Here is an 18321-nt window from a genome sequence, read left to right as displayed (position 1 = left end):
CCTGGAAACTAGACAGAAACGCACATTCTCAGGCTCCAGCTCAGATCTACAGAATCCAGGCTTGTGGAGGGGGCCCAGCAATCTGTACTGTAGGAAGCCCTTCAGTTGTGTCTGATGCAAGCTAAGGTTTGAGAACCCCTGGTATAAGTGATGACTTCTACGCTCTGGACTCCCAAATCTTTTTATTGGCCTTGATTTCACACCCTCTAGCATTTCAAATTGGAGTGTTCCGTGAACTGTTAATATATGACAGAAAAGGCAAAAATAAGCTGTCTGGTCAAATGGGGTTCACATGGTATTGCAGCATATCTTAAAGGTATTTGACTCTTGGGACTTACTTCCAGAAGGTTATAGAAACACAACAGATGTATGGCTTCAGTGGAAACAGAGCAATCAAAATGGACTTCATTATTGTCCCCCCGCTAAATCACCTCTACCTCCGATGGCCTGTTTCTTTCACAGAATATCAATGTTCTCCTAGTTAAGTTTAAAATATTGGAGTTATGACTCCTCTTGTATCCAATCAGCCTCTGAGTTTTAGGGACTCAGTCATGATATTGTTGGAAGGTAGGAGAGCAAGGGTGACTCTCAAGGGTCAAGCAAGCTGTTGTTGTGGCTCAGAGTCAAGGCTCAGGAGACACCTCTTCACTGGGACCTGGAGAACAGCCCATCCACCCCAAAGGCAATTCTGACTGATCTCAGCAACAAGCACCAATCAGAAGTCCGGTAGACAGCTCCAGGGCTACGCAGAGAGCCACAGTGACATGAGGTCAAGGAATTAAGGGATAGAACCCAAGACCCCAGGAACACCTGGGTGGCTCAGTCAGTTAAGTGTCTGCCTTTGGCTCAGGTCATGATCCCAGTGTCCTGGGATCAAGCCCCGCATTGGGTCCTCTGCTCAGCGGGGAGTCTGCTTCTCCCTCTCCCTCTGCCACTCCCCCTCCCTTGTGCATGCTCTCTCTCTCTCTTTCTCTCTTTCAAATAAATAAATACAATCTTAAAAAAAAAAAAAAGGAACCCAAGACCCTAAGAGCTATGAAGAGCTGAGCAGGCCTGTCCTGGAGGAACTGAGGAAGAGGGCAAGGAACCAAATCAGGTATTGAGGTCAAAGAAAAACAGAACATGCTTTGAAGAACTGAAGACTGGAGGCCGGGTTCCTGAGATGAGTGGCCATGGAGAGGCTGGGGCCAGCCTGGCCTGCAGGAAGAAGGATCTCTGCATTGGTGGTGGCTGGGCCACACCCACGGGGAGAGGTTCACGGGACTGAAGAGCTCAGGTACCAGGGAGTCGCTACCGGACCACAGTCATGAGCTTCTGCCAGAACATAAATGACTTCCACATGAGTCCATCACCAAACCCACTTTTAGTATCTTTATTCACTATCTTTGTATCTCTTCCTTTATCCTGGGGCCAATAAGGGGAAAGGAAGGAAAAGGGCGGGAAGGGGGAGTGGGATAGGGTGAGAATGGAAAAGATTGCTGTAAGGGACATCTTATTGATGGTTCACAACCTTGTCTGCACAGTAGAACCGCCTGGAGAGCTTTCAGAGCTACATCTGGGTCCAGTCCCCGGAGACCCTGATGCTACAGTTCTAATCTCCGGATTAATGCTGCTCGAGCTTTAATGTGCATCGGAATCACCTGTGGGTTTGGTTAAAATGCAGATTCTGATTTAGAAGGTGTGGGGTGGGGCCCGAGAACCTGAATTTTAACAAGATCCCAAGTGATGCTAATACCTCCGGTCTGTGGATCACATTTTCTGTAGCACAGTCTATAGCAGAGGTGCTCGGAGGGTGGTCCCTAGACCACCAGAATCAGTATCACCTGGGAACTTGAGAGAAATGCAAATTCACGGGCCCCACCCAGACCCACTGAATCCGAAACTCGGGGTGGAGCCCAGTCCCCTGTGCTTGAACAGGTGTGCTTGATTCCGACGCAGGCTGAAGTTTGAGAGCCACTCTTGTAGAGAATCAACGGGGGGAATAAAAAGCCAGAGGGAGGGGCGCCTGGGTGGCACAGCGGTTAAGCGTCTGCCTTCGGCTCAGGGCGTGATCCCGGCATTATGGGATCGAGCCCCGCATCGGGCTCCTCCGCTATGAGCCTGCTTCTTCCTCTCCCACTCCCCCTGCTTGTGTTCCCTCTCTCTCTGGCTGTCTCTATCTCTGTCAAATAAATAAATAAAATCTTTAAAAAAAAAATAAAGCCAGAGGAAAGGGAGCTGATATTCACTCTAAGGACAAAGTAATGCATTATCGTGCAAGTAAGACAGAAACAAAGATCAGGTTTTATTCTGTTTACATTACAGTTATGAACAAATATAACCATTATAATAAAATTAAGACATAACTTTGAAACCTGCCTGTATTCACTTTTTTAAATAATTTTTTTTTTTAATTCCCATATCATCACAAGTAGTAGAAATTCTTTGGAACATTTCTGAGACGAGCACACTCACTGCAAAGACGGGAGAAAGGAAATGTCAAGCTGTGGCCTTCTCTGCGGCCCGCGGGGTGCAGCCGGCACGGACGCGGGAAGATCAGGCAGGCAAGCCTGGCGCTGGGCACTGAGCAGGGGCGAAGGGAGGCTGGCTGCGCTGAGGCCACGGCGTGGCTGGGGCTCCTGGCCACCAGAGGCGCTGACCCTGGTCATGTCACTGCTTCGGTGTCACACTCTACCCTACAAGTGCACTGCTACGCCTGGGTGACAGTAAATATCCGTTCCCAAACCGGCCTCCCAGGCTCAGCCTCCCCCAGCCCTGCTTGGTCTCTTTATGCAGCTCCGGCTCCTGGGGGCGTCAGCGCCCTTACCTCCTGCTCTTCCGCCCCTCAGAGGCCCCTTCCTGACTCCTTTCAGGCCTTCGCTGCTGTTTTGTGCCTTGGTTTGTGTTGTCTGGTAGCTGGGATCATATGTCCCAGACACCTGTTCACTTGGCCTCCATCTCTGTCCCCCTGGGGTGCGGATCCCTGTCCCCTCCCGTGCGGCCGGTGGAGGTCAACACGTGTTGTCTACCTGAGCAAGAGAGGCCAAGGGGAGTAAAACCTGGTTTGTCTTCAAACCCTGGGAACCAGTCACCGGCCAGCAAACGTGCTAAGTGCTGTGAAAGAGATTCAGCCGAAGCATCGCACAACTGCCCGTGCACACTCGGCCCCCCTGGTCTGGCTGGCACTTTTTAGCCCTTATTTACACAGGTGTCTGTTACTCTTAAAAAAGCGTGGGTTGTTTCCCTAAGAAGGGGACAAGCAGAGTCTGTCGCTGTCTCTTCCTTAGAGCTTACATGGCGCAGGGGACGCGCTGAGCGTCAGGCCACAAAGCACGCCCTTGCTCCAGGACAGAAGCTCCCGTGCTCCCAGGACAGCAGGCTGACTTCTGAAGGCTGCTCAGACCTGATGCCCATCTATGTACTAGTTAAGAATTTAGAATCTTTAGAAACTTGGCTCGTGATGAAACTTGGCCTCACATCTATGTTTAAGAAAAGCCTTTTTAAAGCTCCACTTAAAACACTTGAGCTGCACAACCACGAACACTTCCAACCCCAAAGCTTCCACGTGCTGGCAAGTGTTCCTATTACAGGAGTAGAAATGGTCAGGAGGGGCCGTGTTCATACATTTAACATGTTGCCCTCTCACGTCCCCTCGAGGGCTTGTGCAGGGGCCTCTAGGTTCCCAGGAGGTGCTGTGCAATAGTTTTGAACACTTCCTCAGAAGTGGAATTGTCTCCTCTAGAAAAGGGAGGAATGTCTGTGAATAACACCAACGTGATACTCTGTCGGCCCATCTGCTGTAAGCGATCTTACTACCCTGTGAGCTAAACCTGGGTTAGTCCGGATGACACAACTACACATTTCTAACAAGAAAATGCCATTAAAAAGTAGGTTGATTTGGATGCCATGACATGGATTTATCTTTCTAGCATCTTCTGTCATACACGAAGTCTAACCCTGAGTCTAGTCTGTCATATACTTAGCCTCTGCTTGGTAAATATTTGCCACGTGAATGAAACACAAACCCTTCCCCAAGGCTGATGCCTTACCTAACAAAAACATTATCGCTTGCGGACAGCAGAGAGGGGTCAAGAGAACCTTGCAGGGATGTCAGCCCCTGGAGGGTGTGGGGAGTGGCTCTGGGGAACAGCCTCTATGACACGACCCCTATGGAGAGGGAGGGTTCAGGATTGCAAACCACACTCTCCAGTGATCCCTGACCAGCCACCCTGGGTGTTCCGAGGACTCCCCTCTCTTGTTACAGAAGGACTCTCTGCTGGGGTAGAGAACAATTTTCGATCTTGGAACAATTTTTCAAATATTCTTGACTATGACCCACAGTAAGAACACATTTTATTCTGTGAACCAGGAAAGACGGGCCAGTATATAATTGGAACAAGTTTTACAACATAATAGTTCCCCTTACCGCACATGATGGCCTGGTTTCTCTCTTCTCTTCTTGCCCCACTCCTTCCCATTAAAAAAAGTGACCCTGTCCACTGATTTCACAGTCCATTAAGGGGTGAGACCGGCATTTCCAAAACAACTGCACAGCGATCTGCAGGAGGGATGGGCTTCGGACACGCCATCTCAGGTACCCTGTGGTGAAGGAAGGGGGATCCTCCCCACCCCCACACCTGGGAACGCACTTAGGTCACAGGAAAGTGTGACAGAAATCCCTCTCTTCTGGAATCTGACTGAAAAAGCTCGAAGGAGAGGCCGTTGCTTCTATATCTACAGTGCACTTAAGATAGCAGGAAGGTTCTTAATCATGACCTTCCATGGAGGAGAGGCCTCATCTGACTGCCCCACAGAGGAACTCCCACGAGCAGAGACTGTGTGCGGCGGCAGCTCCAGCATAGCCTACGAAGGGCCACCAAGCAAAGGAGTGGCCGGGGCACAAGGCTGGCATGTCCACTGCGAGAACCCTGCTGGCTACATCAGTGTTCCTCAGTCCGCGAGATTTCAAAGAGTTCTTGAGGAGGGAGGATGGGGAGATGGCCCCAACGACTTGGGGCCTCTGATGTGATGCATGCTGTGGTGACTCTCAAGGAGGGGGAGCAGTGTTAGTGCCTTCCTGCCATATTTGACCACAGCGGCCTTTTGCAAACAATCACCAAATACCTGCAGTGTCCAGTTCAGGGACTGCCGCCCCAAAGGGCCACTATCTGCTTCTCCCTCGACTTGGCTGAGACACAGTGCAGACCAAAGACTTCTTCTCTGCTGTCCCAGTTAAGGACAGGGCCAGGGTGTTAGGTCCCTTCACGGGGACTTGAAGGCATCACTGTGTTCGGTTAGTCAGTGTAGAAATGACAGAACTTTGTCAGCACATTGCGCGGACTCTTGTTCATGGATTCACCATTCGTAGTTTACGACAGAGTGCTCTGTGCCCTGCCCACCTCCAGGGCGCGCCATTCATACAGACCGTGGAGTGAATGAGGCCCTTTGTGGGGGGCGGAGCAGTAGCAGCCCTCTGAAAACAGGTGTTTTAAACTGTGAAACACAAAACAGCGACAGAGTTGTTGGTCGGAATGTCTGACACATTCTCTTTCACCCTTGATTACATCCATTGACTCCTGTGTTTTTCAGTAAGAGCCTCGTGTCAGGGTGGGAGTGGGTAAGAATCTTAAAGACTGGCGTTCAGACTCAGACCCACCAGTTCTTGTCTGAGACATCTAAGACTCGATTCTGTCACCAGTAAAACAGGAGTGATGATAACACGTAACCCACCAAGCTGAGGCAAAGTCCTGCTGCTGCTCCCTGCCCTCAGACTTTGGTGCCCAGGGCCCCTACCTTGAAGCCATGGCACCAGGCAATCCCGGGCAGGGGAGCAGTCTCGGGGACAAGTGGGACACTTGCTTACGCACAGCAGTTCTGAAAGACGGTAGTGTCCCTCAACTCTATGATTTGTTCTCAGCCAGGAGTGAGGTGGGACCCCTGAACATTGGCCTGTATCCAGAATTCCTTTCACTTGCTTCTAAAAAAATTTTGCTACCTTATGTAGGCATTAAATAATTTCTTGAATAAAAGCTCTAATTATCCTGGGTTCCTTGTATATGCACCATTCTATGTATATCCAGAACATGGAAATACAAATACACCCCTGATCTCAGAGGTGACAATTTTCATGGCATCTCTCTGTATGACTTATTAACCAGAAAATGAGCATTCATATTTCCTAAGTCTAGGAGAACGAAGACTTAGAAAACCTCCCCAGAGCACATTTTGTGATGTGGGATTTCCCGAGGCTGAAATCACCGTCCTTGAGGGGCACACGGAAGGTGGTTAAATTGCATACCTTGGTTTAAAAAAAAAAAAAAAAAGTCATACTGACAAAGTTGCTGATCAAAATGCAGACGACTCTCCCCAATTCTTCCTAATGGTCTCAGTTCCCCGCTTTCAGTCCCTATTTCCCCACAGACCTGTTTTCCCCGAAGTCCCGGCATCTTGGGAGGAAGCGACTTGCTTGGCCATGCTGGTCGACAACGTCTGCACGTTGGCGCTTGTCTCTGTGTAGCCAGCCGTGTCTCCTCCTGTGTCCCCCTCCGTGTCCCTGCTTCTGCAGAAACTTCTCTGTCTGGACTGTCTGGACTGTCTGGCCAGCAGGAGCTTCCGGGCCGCTGCTCTGTACTTCTTGGAAATGAGGTTGTAGAGGATGGGGTTGATGGACGCACTCAGATAGAAAAGTTGCAAAGCAACAATGTTAAAGTACTGGGAGAAGTTCATCATCCGAGAATCTTCCGTGTTTATGTAAATGATTCTGCCGACGTGGAAAGGCAACCAGCAAACTATAAATGCCAGAACCACCACCACTGCAAATCAAGACACAGACACCAGAATTAGCTAAAGCACCCGAAAGGGCCCCCAAGAAACCATCCACAATAATAAATAATGGCAAACAAAGTAAATAAAACTCGTACCTAGCCGAATTCCACCCCAGAACAACGACTGCAAACAGCATCCATATTTGCTTTAAAACTGCATATACACCTTATCAAGGCTGGACATAAACCAGAAGGAGAAATTTCTACGAACAATCTGTTCTGGCAGCCTTCCTTCCACAAACCTGCTTCAGAGATATGTTCTCTGTATTCCGCTGAAAGGAATTCTGCAACAGGTCTGCACAGTCTTTTGTTCCGTTTTGTTTTTTTGATATGGGCATGGTTCACTTTAGCTTGCAGGTTAACTTAACATTAAGTTTTTGGGTTTGTTTTTTTTTTTTTAAAGAATTAGCTTAATGTGCTCTACCCCATCTTAAGGGTACTACGAGTAATTCACATCTGTGCCATCTAACAGAGACAGGATGTTGGTTTACCCATCCTGGATCAGCCCTGCTCACGGATCCAGCGGCTTTGGAAAATCATTTCGGCTTAGCGGACCCAGGCATCCCACCCTCAGGGGCGCCCTGGGGTTACCCAGAGCTATCAGAGGACTGGAGATGGTTTTCTCCGGAGACGGGCAGGACGGGCAGGTGGAGGCTGGAGCAAAATGACACAAGGAATTGTAGCGAGAAGAGGCGTTGGGAGACGAGGGGAAGGGGACGCTGCCTGGACCGCGCGCGCGTTCGGTGTGTTTGGAACGGAGGTGGCGCCACTTACGCAGGACGCGGACAGTCTGCCGGTGGCCCTTCTCGCGCCCGGAGGCGGCCGGGCCTCGCAGCGGCCCCCGGCTCCTCCACAGCTCCCGCCCGATGAGCCCGTAGAGGACGCTGAGGCACAGAAAGGGCAGGAAGAAGTAGGCGGTGGTGACCCACAGCATGACGCGCAGCGCGCCCAGCTGAGATGGGTTCGGCCGGCACTCACGACTGAACAGCGCCGCGGCAGCCGCGGCCTCGGCGGCCTCGGGCCCCGACGGCGGCGACAGCGGTGGCGCCCGCGACGCCCCGAGGGGCGACGGTGGCGGCCAGGTGCGGGGCGAGGGGGTGCGCGGCGCGCTGCCGTTAAGGTCCGGGACCGCGGCGACGCCGGGGTCCTGCTCGACGCCCACCAGAAAGAAGAAGGGCCCTGCGGAGAGCAGCGCCACCGCCCAGAGCGCAGCGATGAGTGCGCGGACGCGGCGCCGGGTGACGAGGACGCGGGCGCGGAGCGGGCGGCAGATGGCGAGGTAGCGCTCGATGCTGAGCGCCGTCATGTGCAGCAGCGTGGCGTAGGTGCAGCCCTCGCCCACGTAAAGCGAGAGGCGGCAGAGCAGCTGCCCGAACACCCAGGGCCGCGAGCGCCAGAGGCGGTACAGGTCGAAGGGGAGCCCGAGCAGGATGAGCAGGTCGGATACGGCCATGCTGCCCAGGTACAGGTTGGTGGTGGTCCGCATGTCCCGGTAGCGCCCGATCAGCAGCACCGTCACCACGTTGCCGCTCACCCCGACGGCGAACAGACCCAGGCACACGGCGGTCACCGGCACCAGCGCCCCCAGGGGGAAGGGCGAGCAGAGGCGCTCGTCGCAGGGCAGCAGCGCGCCCTCCGCGCCGTCGCTGCTGTTCCAGGGGCTGCCCATGGACGCGCCGCGCCGGCGGACGCAAGGCCACGCTCGGCGCCCCTCCGCGCCGCCGCACCCCCGGCTGGCCGCGGGGGCCGAGCGCAGGGCCCCGCTGGCGAGGCGCTTCCTCGGGCAGCCCGCGCACAGCGGCTCGCTGGCCCCTGTCCGCACTGGCCGAGCTCTGCGGCGCCGCGCGTGGGGACGCGAGTCTGCAGGGTCTGCTTTGAGGCCCTCTGGAGCGGCCGGTGCGCAGTCTCCGCCCCCGGCCACTGCCCGCCCCACTCCCGCCCCACTCCCGCGCTCTCTCTTTGGTCGGTCGCGTGCCAGGGAGCTTCCCTCGCCGCCGCTGGAACACGGGAGGCGGCCGCAGCGCACGAGTCCTGCCCCGTCCAGGGAAGGACTGAACCCCGGCGAGGTGGGTTGCTGAGCGCAGCGGAGCGCGGGCGCTTTGGGCGCTCGAGTGGAGAGGGGGACTTTCTCAGGGACCTCGGCTGATGGCTGTGTCCAGGCGGTTAGGAAAGGCTGACTCAGTACTAACAGGAGAGGTATTTAGACCGCAATCTAGAGTCCCCTCCCGGGTTCTAGTTATGACTCTGCAGCCGAGTGATCTGGTCTACCAGTCCCAGCCTCGCCCAGCCCAGGTCTCTTCTGTAAGTTTGCGAGGAGTGGAGGGAGTTGAGCAGGTAATTTCAGCCATCCCTTAAAACCCTGAATCGGTGGGCATGACCATGTCTACTGGTTTTAAAGAACAAGGGTTAAGTATTAACGTGTGTGTTTCAGTGCTTATATGTGCTGTATTGTTCCTATGCACAACATATTTTATAAGTAAAAAAGCAGAGTATTTGCCAACACCAGAAAGAACTAAAATTCTAGTGTGAAGACTAAAACTGATCTATGAGTCAGTTCATTGTGGTCTTAATGACAATAGCTGAGCCTTATTGAGTGCTTAGGGTGTATCTGGACCTGTGCTTTCCATTTAATTCTCATGTCCTTGGGAGCTCATTCTACCCTTGAGCAAAGTAGGACTTGCTTGTGATTTTATCTCCTGGTAATATTCACACCACACACACAGGAGTCTTGGAATGCCTGGGTCTCCCTGTGGATGAGCTGGTCCTCCAGTGCATCTCAGGCGTCCCTCACACCGTATCCTTACCAGGACCTGGGAGACCTCCTGCATCTCAGCGGCAGTCATCCCCTTTCTGACCTCCACCCCTGGCTTTCTAGCTCACTTTCTCTAATACCTCAACTCCTGCTATTATCCACCCACCCTGGGACCTCAGATAGGTTGCTCCTCCTATTTCCTTGTCCCTCGCCTGCCTCAAGTCCTCACTTCCCTACCTGACCCAATTTAAACTCCCAGTTGGCAATTCTAATCACTCCCAGGCAAGCACCTCGACTGCTGTGCTCTTTTATCTGTTGTCATACACGCCCCCTTGACAAGAACACAACCGCACCGCTGGCTAAATCGAATCTTCTGCCTACTTTGTGCACCCTCCCAAATAGTGGTTGAGTTGTTCCACTTGAAATTCACTACCTCCGGCATGGCCCTTCATTTTTCCTTGGCTATCCTCATACTTACCTATCGCACTCGCTCTCCCACCCTCCAGACCACCCTTCTGTGTAGCCTCCTCTCTCCTTAATTCCCGGCGCCTCCTCCTTCACCCTCAGTCTCAGCTGGTGACCTGGATTCTAGGAAAGAGTAGAAGCAACGGAAGAAAAATTCTCCATGTTCCCACCCGAGGCCCCTCCTCTCATTTCCCCCCATATGCAGATGAATGAGTAGGTGGGACTTGTTCTTGAAGTCAGCTCTGCCCCTTCTTCCTTCACCTCTCAGGGACCTCACTCTAGCAGTTCTCTCTCATGCGTCTTCAGAATTTCTCCCTCTTCTGGATCATTTCCATGTATCCAGCAAAACTCCTCAAGAAAGTGTCTATATTCAATGTCTTCACTTCTCTCTCCCTCCTTCCACCCCCAAACAAAGAAAATGTAATTTCATCATCTGCTGTTGATCTGATTTTCCCCTTGAGCGTTCACTGGCTGGGGAGCAAGAGCCAATTAATTATTTGAGTAAAGCCTAGTCCAGTTGGAAGATTGGAACGGTCCCTCTAAGTGGTGTTCGGTTCTGGAGAACATACTTATTCCACAGGCTCGTCTTCCTTCCCTGCCTTTCCCTAGGGGAGCCCAAGTGTTTGGGAAGGGAGGTCAGGGGCCTTGAAGGTCCTTATGAAGTAAAAGGGAGGGGACACCTAGCTTCATGTGGGTTCTTGGGAGTACCCAGGATTGGCATTTGCCAGATTCCAGTTTGGTGCCCCCTTTTTGCCTGGCCACTGGGTGCTCTGCTAACCCCAGAGGAGCAGTCTGTGGTTAGTGAATTTGTGGTCTCTTTTTTTGACTCAAGGGATGCTCCCCAGAGTACCTGATACCTTCCCCTTGGCTCTCACGGCTGCAGTCCCTGAGGTTCTTCCCTTTTCTCCATTCTGCCCCAGAGCCCGGTCTGCCCAACCTCTGCCGAAGGCTCCTTGCTCCTTTCCCCACCCGCCATGGCAGCCCGTGCCACGCAGGCTCACAAGTGCCACCTACACCGTCTCCCGCTATTCTGTATACTCACTCCCCATTCAGATACTCCCCTTCTTTGTTGTGTTCTCTCTACACTGCTTGTTTCAACTGCCCTATTATTTAACCTACTAAACTCTTTGTTGTTATCTGCCCCGCCCCTTCCCCTCCCAACGTCCTGTGGTCCCCTGGGCAGGGCTTTTAATCAGTACCTGGTACAAAGTGAGAATTTAATAAATATTTGTTAACTCAGGGAATGAATAAGCTTCTGCAGAACCAGGTACCATTATTTTCTTTACAATTCCCAGCAATTGAGAACAGTACTTTGATTATAGTGGGTGTTCGGTAAGTGTTTGTTGATATTCTGGTTCCAGGTAGGATAGTGACATGGAGAGACGGGTTCACAGCAGGCTTTGCCTACATCGTGATGCGGCAGCTCAAGCAGAACCCGGTCTGTCGGGCAGCTCCGAATCCTTATTATAATGGCTTGGCATTCCATGTTTTAGCAAGAAATGGGATGAGATATCTGGAGAAACACTAAATCTGCTTTCTACTTTGTATTTCTAAGGTTACCCACCAGCTTACTGACTTCATACTTCATCCGATGGGAAGAAGAGGACGTCCTCAGGTGTGTGGAGACCTCTCCCCTCTCCGTCATGAGTGTGTCTGCACCTGGTACTTGTGTGGGGTGATAGTGAGGCCAGGTCTGGCCCCACTATGGCTCTGTGTCCCTGGAAGCAAGAGATTGGTATCATCCATAGGCCCTTGGCCCCTGCCTGGAGGCCTCATAGGTTGGCTTTTCGGCGGGCTTGGATGTCCTGACTAGAAATAAAGCTAATGCTGGCAGTGTGCAAGGCACTGTTCCAAGTATTTGCAAATTTTAACTCATTTAATCTTCAATAACAGCATTATGAGGTGGGTCCCATTTTATTTTTTAAAGATTTTTTTTTTTTTTTTAAGTAATCACTACACCCAGTGTGGGGCTTGAACTTACAACCTCAAGGTCAAGAGTTGCCTGCTCCACCACCTGAGCCAGCCAGGCGCCCCTCAGTATGTCCATTTTATAGGGGAGGAAAACAAAGCACAGAGAAACTATCTCTGTAAGTGGAATCACTGTCTGCTTCTCAAGCCCGGGGGGCCATAACCACTGTGCCATGAGGCCTTGGGCTATACAGACCAGAGCACTACCAACCTAGGCAGTGGTTGGCATGTTCTGGATTCTGCTAGGAAACTGTCTTTTAGCACATATTCCAGATATGAACTGGACAAATGGAAGGTTACAGAAAGTTTCAAGGAGCATTAGGATACACCCATAACTTGCCATTTACCTGTTGACATTTATAAAAACTCCACAGGTTTAATACCCGCTTCTCCACAGAAGAGCAGGATGGGAGGCAGAGGCTGAAAGCTGAATGCACACAGCAGTTGTGTGTGCCATTTCCTGGCACCTGGGGTCTGTAGGAGCCAGCAGGTGAAGGAGGGGCTGGGTGTGAGGCCCACATAGGCACCGTGTGAGGGATGAAGCCTGTGGAGTGGGCGTCTGTCAGCCTGGATTGCCACCACCTTTGGGGAATGTGGTCTCAGAGCTGCCAGATCTTACCATGTTGCAAGACAAGCTGAAAAGCTGGAATGTCATGTGAAATTTCCCACCTATATAACGTTGGCTCAAAACACTACGAAATGCAGAAAAGGCCAAGGGCCTGTTCTGGCCGAACCTCACCTCCAGAACCTCACCACTGCATTGACCCCGGGCCTTAGGCTTTCCCAGATTTCTCTCTGTACAGCAGGGACATGGCAGGGCATATTCAGGCAAGACTCTGTGGGCCGCACAGATTCCTAATATGCTATGATTGTTGCCGCAGCAATTTTCTCAGAGTCCTAGTTTCTCCTAAGAGAGACAGGCTCACCCTGGCAATGATTATCAAGGGTGGTGGTGGAAAGGGACCAAATCCCTGTGACGTGTGGCCGGGAAGAGGGTGTAGGACTTGGGAAAGACCCTCCTGGAGATTCCAGTACCCCTTTCCCAACCCCAGTTGGTACTCCCTGGTCAAGAAGGACCGTCCCGGCTCCCATGCTCCAGCCACTCACCCTGGGCCCAGTGGGACTCCCCCTGGCGTGCTCTCTCTGTGCCATGCTGTGGTCGGTGGCTTCTTCTGCACCATCAGCCGCCGGAGCCCACTTGGCAGACTTGGCGATGCCACATGTAGACTTAGACAGCTAAGCCCCCCTGTTTGAAGTGTCATACCACCCTCGAAGCTAGGGAGGTGCTGAGACGTCAGCCATACTGCTCCGGACTCCCGTAGTAGCCAAAATCTCAGTATGTTCTTGAAGAGGAAAATAAAAAGGGAAAACTATAAGCATTGTTTGTGACGCAGCTGCTCTTAACTGCAACATCTGGGAAGACCTGCAAGTGTTACCTTAGGGTACTCCGCTCTTGCCTGCCCTCTTCCAAGTTTTTCAGCACACTGTCTGTCCAGTCAGAGCGCCCCATGTGGCCATGTCCATACAGTGAGGATGACTTGTCTAAAGTAACAAGGACACATTTCTGGGCACCCTCATCCCTATAGTCATCTTCTAGGGGGACAGAGGTGTTATTGTTGGCTGTTTCTACCTCTCCAGGCGGCTGACTGGGTATAACTCTCTGTCTTAGGAATTAGAGATATGAATGTTCTTACTCTGTTGCTGGGAGTGGAATGGAGGTAGAAGGATGTCTGTCTTGGGGGAATCCTTCCATCTTTTGTGCGGGGGTCAGTGTGGAGGCTTTCCTCAGGGAACCTTGCAAGAGTGATGAAGGGTGTGGGGGCGGAGTCCACCACTTAGCATGTGGACTGAGGCAAGTTACTTGATGTCTCTGACCTTCTAACTCCTCGTCTGTGTCTAGGGACCACCTCACTGGGTTGTTCCAGCGAGTAAACGTAGAGGCCTTAGCTCGGTGCCTGGCATGCAGTGAGCCCTCTGTAACCGTTAGTTCTTCTTAATCATGATGATAACATAAAAAAGAGGCTATCTTTGGGTCCACATGAGCCCCCTATTTACTTCTTTCTTTGGTCAGATCTTACGCCTTCTGGCCCCCATAGCTGGGCCCCTGCCGTTAGCTCTGTTTCTTTCACTTTCTGTTGAAAGCCCAATCCTCTTGCCTTTCAAGAGCACTCAAAATGTTACTGTTTCAAGGTCAAGTTTCCCAAGCCCCTCAGTGTGATGCAAGTGTTGTCTGTGATGCCCTCAGAGCTCTCGTTAGCTCCCTGATACCCCTGACATACCGGGTTGAGGCATCAGTGAGCAGACTCTTGCCTCTCACCTTCACCTCCCTGGAGAGCTGTGCCCCCCTAGCCCCCTAACACACACACCCCCGCCCCGTTACAGCCTCTTGCATCTGTGCAGGTAGCTGGGGGTGGGCCCATTGCAAACAGGCCAGTTGTGCGGGTGGAGTGCGTGGTCAGAGCAGGGGAGGGTATGCTGCCCGAACCAACAGCCTCCAAAAACCAGTGCCCTAACACCTCACGTTTGTTTCTTGTTCCCCTAGAGCGTGCCTCGAGTGTGGGGGGCAGTCTAGGGGTGTCATCTTTATTTGGTGGCTCACTGTTCTGGGTTGCTTTGGTCATATGACATCTCTGTAAGAGCAGATGCGCCCTTCATCTCTAAGGCAGGGAAGAGGGAAACCAAATGCTTCTGCCTGAAACTGTGCCAGCTTCAAGCTGCAAGTCTCTGGGCTCCAAAGCCACCCTACTGGGATTCCGCAAATACTCACCTCCTTGGCCCACCCACTCCCTGCCTTGTCAGCAGGGCTGCTGGAGGGCAGGGGAGTGAAGAAGGCACTTGCTCCTTCCTGTTCGTGCTCCTTTCAGTGACATCCCATGAGGGCCCTGCGCCTTCCCAGCAGCACTCGCTTCAGTCTCCAGCTCCTTTGGACACAAACAGAAGCCCCACCAGCAGCAGCAGGCAGCAGCAGGCAGCAGCTCCTCCTCAGAGGTCTGGTTCCCAGTCCCCGGGCTCCTCTCACCTCCTACGTTCGGATACTTTCAACATCTTCCTTTTGCTTCCAGCCCGAAGAGTGGCAGCTTTTTCCAGGTATTTATTACGTCTGTGCCACCTGTTTGCTTCTACAGCCCTCCAGCCCTTGTTACACCGAGGTCCAATGTTAAATGATCCTTATTAAATACCTAGTGTGGCATCTGTTTTCTGGCTGAATCCTAATGAATACAGGGACGAATGTCTTTTCTGCTTACATTTCACTGGCCAGAAGTCACCTGGCCTCTTCCAACCTCAGGTGGTTGGGGAGTGCCCTGAAGGTGGAGAACCAATATTTGGCCAAGGACCTTGTATTTTGGAATTCAAACCACGTGTTCCAGTAACTAGTGCAGGATAGCAAAATTTCTGACCACTCAGGGGCTTAAGACAACCATTTTATTGTGCTGATTCTGTGGGTTAGTAATTCAGGGTTGGCTTGTCTTTGCTTCCTGTTATCTGGGACCTCTCAGCTGCAAAGATCCAAAAGCTGGAAATGGCTCGAGACAACTAAGGGCTGACATCACCTGAAGTCTCATTCACTCACCTGTCTGGTGCCTGGACCCAGGAGACTCGAGGAGTGGGACACCTGACCGAGTGCTTGCATTATTCTGCACTTGGCTTTTTAACTTCGTAATATGTCGTGGTTTTCTTTCCAGATCAGTAAATAGAAGGCTGCTGTATTCTTTTTGCTATAGCTGCATAGCATTCCATTACGTTGAGTGTACAATTTATTTAATCATTTTCCCATTGTTGCTTATTTAGGTATTTCCCCACTCTCTTGCTGTTACAAACAGGTCTGCAATGAATAGTGTCCAGTGTGTCACAAGTGGGTAGACCTGCCTGATGAGAGTATGTGCAATGTGTAATATCCCTTCCTAGGAATCGTACAACTTAAACTCCACCAGCGATGTCATGTTTTTCTACCATGTTATTGACAGAGTGTGTAACCAAAATTTTGCAGTTTTGTCAATGATAGTGACAAATGGCTTTTCCGTGTTTTATTTTGCATTTCTCCTATTATGAGTAAGATCGAGCATCTTGTCATATGTTTGAGTTCTTTGTATTTCCTTTTCTGTGAACTGCTTGAATCCTTCACCTGTTTTTATATTAGGTTATTGGTTATTTCATCTTCACATATTTAAGAATTTATTATATTTTCCTTAATTAGAGAGATTAGATAGATTGGCCCTTTTCTGGAATATGAATTGGAACTATTTTTTCCCAGGTTTGCTATTTCCTTGAACTTAAAAAAAAAACTGCTATGCAGAAGTTTTTATTTATATGGCACTGAAATGATCAATCTTTCCTTTAGTGGGTTTTGTATTTTGAGGCATGATTTAAAAGGCTACTCCCTTGCCAGGATTATACAGGAATTCTTTCACATCTTTTATTTAGTTTCATTGTTTACATTTAAATGTTTGATTCATTTGGAATTCGTTCTGGTGTAAGGTGTGGGTGATATGGATCCAACTTTTAAGCTTGAGGTGGCTATCCAGTTGTCCCAACATTATCTATTGAACTGCTCATTTTTACTCCACTGACTTGAGGTGCCAGCTTTATCAAATACTAAATTCCCGCATGTTCTTGAGACTATGGACTTTCTGTTTTGTTCCTTTAGTTTTTTTCAGTGCTAATATCATAAGTTATTGAGGCATTATAATTTAGTAGAGCTAGTCTTCTCTCATTGCTTTTTCAGAGGTTTTCTATTTTTATTTTTCCAAATGAATGGCAGTGCCATACTCTTTAATTTACAGTGGGTTTATCGTATCTTTTATTTTTATTTTTTTAAAGATTTTATTTATTTGACAGAGAGAGAGGCAGCGAGAGAGGGAACACAAGCAGGGGGAGTGGGAGAGGGAGAAGCAGGCTCCCAGTGGAGGAGCCTGATGTGGGGCTCGATCCCAGAACTCTGGGATTATGACCTGAGCCAAAGGCAGACGCCCAGTGACTGAGCCACCCAGGCGCCCCTTATCATATCTTTTAAACCTTGGTGTCCCTTTAAAAACATTCTTAACCATGTTGTCATAAACTGTGTACACTCTTTCTGGAAATGTGTGTACTCCTGGGGCTCTTTGCAGTTCCACCCTCTTCACCCTTTGGAGGTCCTTCTGAGCCAGATTCACAGGGACCGGACACCAAGTTTCTACAGCATGAGTAGACACTAGATTTCAGGCTGGTTTATGTGGGTCTGAATCAAAGTTAGAGACATAAATTAATTATTAGTATTCTTGTAGCTCTCAATACATGCATTTTCCTCAAATCTGGCTTTCTAGGTTACTTTTCAGAACATATGCTGTGAGAAACAAGGTCTTATATTTCTACACATGGACATTCTTCCTGCAGAGCAGTTCTCTTTGGTAAACTGTGTAACTGCAAAACGTATTTTCTCTAAGACCACTGAATCATCCTAGAAATATGAAGAGTGTCAGAGATGATAGCTTAGGCCTGGGCAGGCCAAATCATTTACGAACTGTCATGGACATCCATAAAAAGTTGAACCCACCCACTGAAAGGAGTAGGGACATCCAAGGAGGTCTGGGAAGTTTGCAAATCAGTAAGTGAGAAGTTGGCCTGTGTCCTTAGCAAGATGGACTTAATGATTAGGTCAGGTTATTTTATTGATTTGATGATGTCCAGGATCCTCTAGTCCTGTGCTGTCTGTGTATTAGTCTTTAGGTTCATCTTATATTCCCTTCTTAAAAAATCGAGATGAAATTTACATAACACAAAATTAACCATTTTAAATAGAACAATTCAATGGCATTTAGTACATTCACAGTATTGTGCAATCACGACCTCTGTAGAGTTCCAAAACATTTCCAAAGTAAAACCCCATACCCATTTTTTAAAAATTTTTTTAAAAATAATTTTTACTTTGTTATATTAGTCACCATACAGTACATCCCGTTTTTGATGCAATGTTCCATGATTGTTTGCGTATAACACCCAGAGCTCCATGCAATACGTGCCCTCCTTACTACCCATCACCGGCCTATCCCATTCCCCCACCCCCCTCCCCTCTGAAGCCCTCAGTTTGTTTCCCGGAGTCCATAGTTTCTTGTGGTTCATTCCCCCTTCTGTTTACCACCCCCCTCATTCTTCCCTTCCTTCTCCTACCGATCTCTCTGCTATTTCTTATGTTCCATAAATGAGTGAAACCATATGATAATTGTCTTTCTCTGCTTGACTTATTTCGCTTAGCATAATCTCCTCCAGTCCCGTCCATTTTGCTGCAAATGTTGGGTAATCCTTCTGATGGCTGAGTAATATTCCATTGTATATATGGACCACGTCTTCTTAATCCAG

General features: G+C 50.2%; 1 protein-coding gene across 1 annotated transcript; it reads right to left on the bottom strand.

The window, feature by feature from the left end:
* Positions 1 to 6378: 6378 nt before the first annotated feature.
* MLNR (motilin receptor) lies at positions 6379 to 8472 on the bottom strand. The gene is made up of 2 exons (XM_026492885.3): positions 7578 to 8472; positions 6379 to 6791 (listed from the first exon to the last, which is right to left on the bottom strand). Exons 1-2 carry the CDS (start codon positions 8470 to 8472, stop codon positions 6379 to 6381), a joined length of 1308 nt encoding a protein of 435 aa, XP_026348670.2.
* Between the last annotated feature and the right edge of the window lie 9849 nt (positions 8473 to 18321).

This window comes from Ursus arctos, unplaced genomic scaffold (assembly GCF_023065955.2).
Source record: "Ursus arctos isolate Adak ecotype North America unplaced genomic scaffold, UrsArc2.0 scaffold_10, whole genome shotgun sequence".
In the NCBI taxonomy this organism is placed as follows: domain Eukaryota; kingdom Metazoa; phylum Chordata; class Mammalia; order Carnivora; family Ursidae; genus Ursus; species Ursus arctos.
The sequence above is the reverse complement of the archived record's forward strand: the minus strand, read 5'-3'. Positions and strand labels throughout refer to the sequence as shown.

Bases quoted from the DNA above. Each gene is read 5' to 3' on its own strand.
- MLNR (XM_026492885.3), bottom strand. From the start codon at position 8,472: ATGGGCAGCCCCTGGAACAGCAGCGACGGCGCGGAGGGCGCGCTGCTG. The intron at 6,792-7,577 runs GTAAGTGGCGCC...CTTGATTTGCAG, and splicing joins GCAGACTGTCCGCGTCCTGC to TGGTGGTGGTTCTGGCATTT.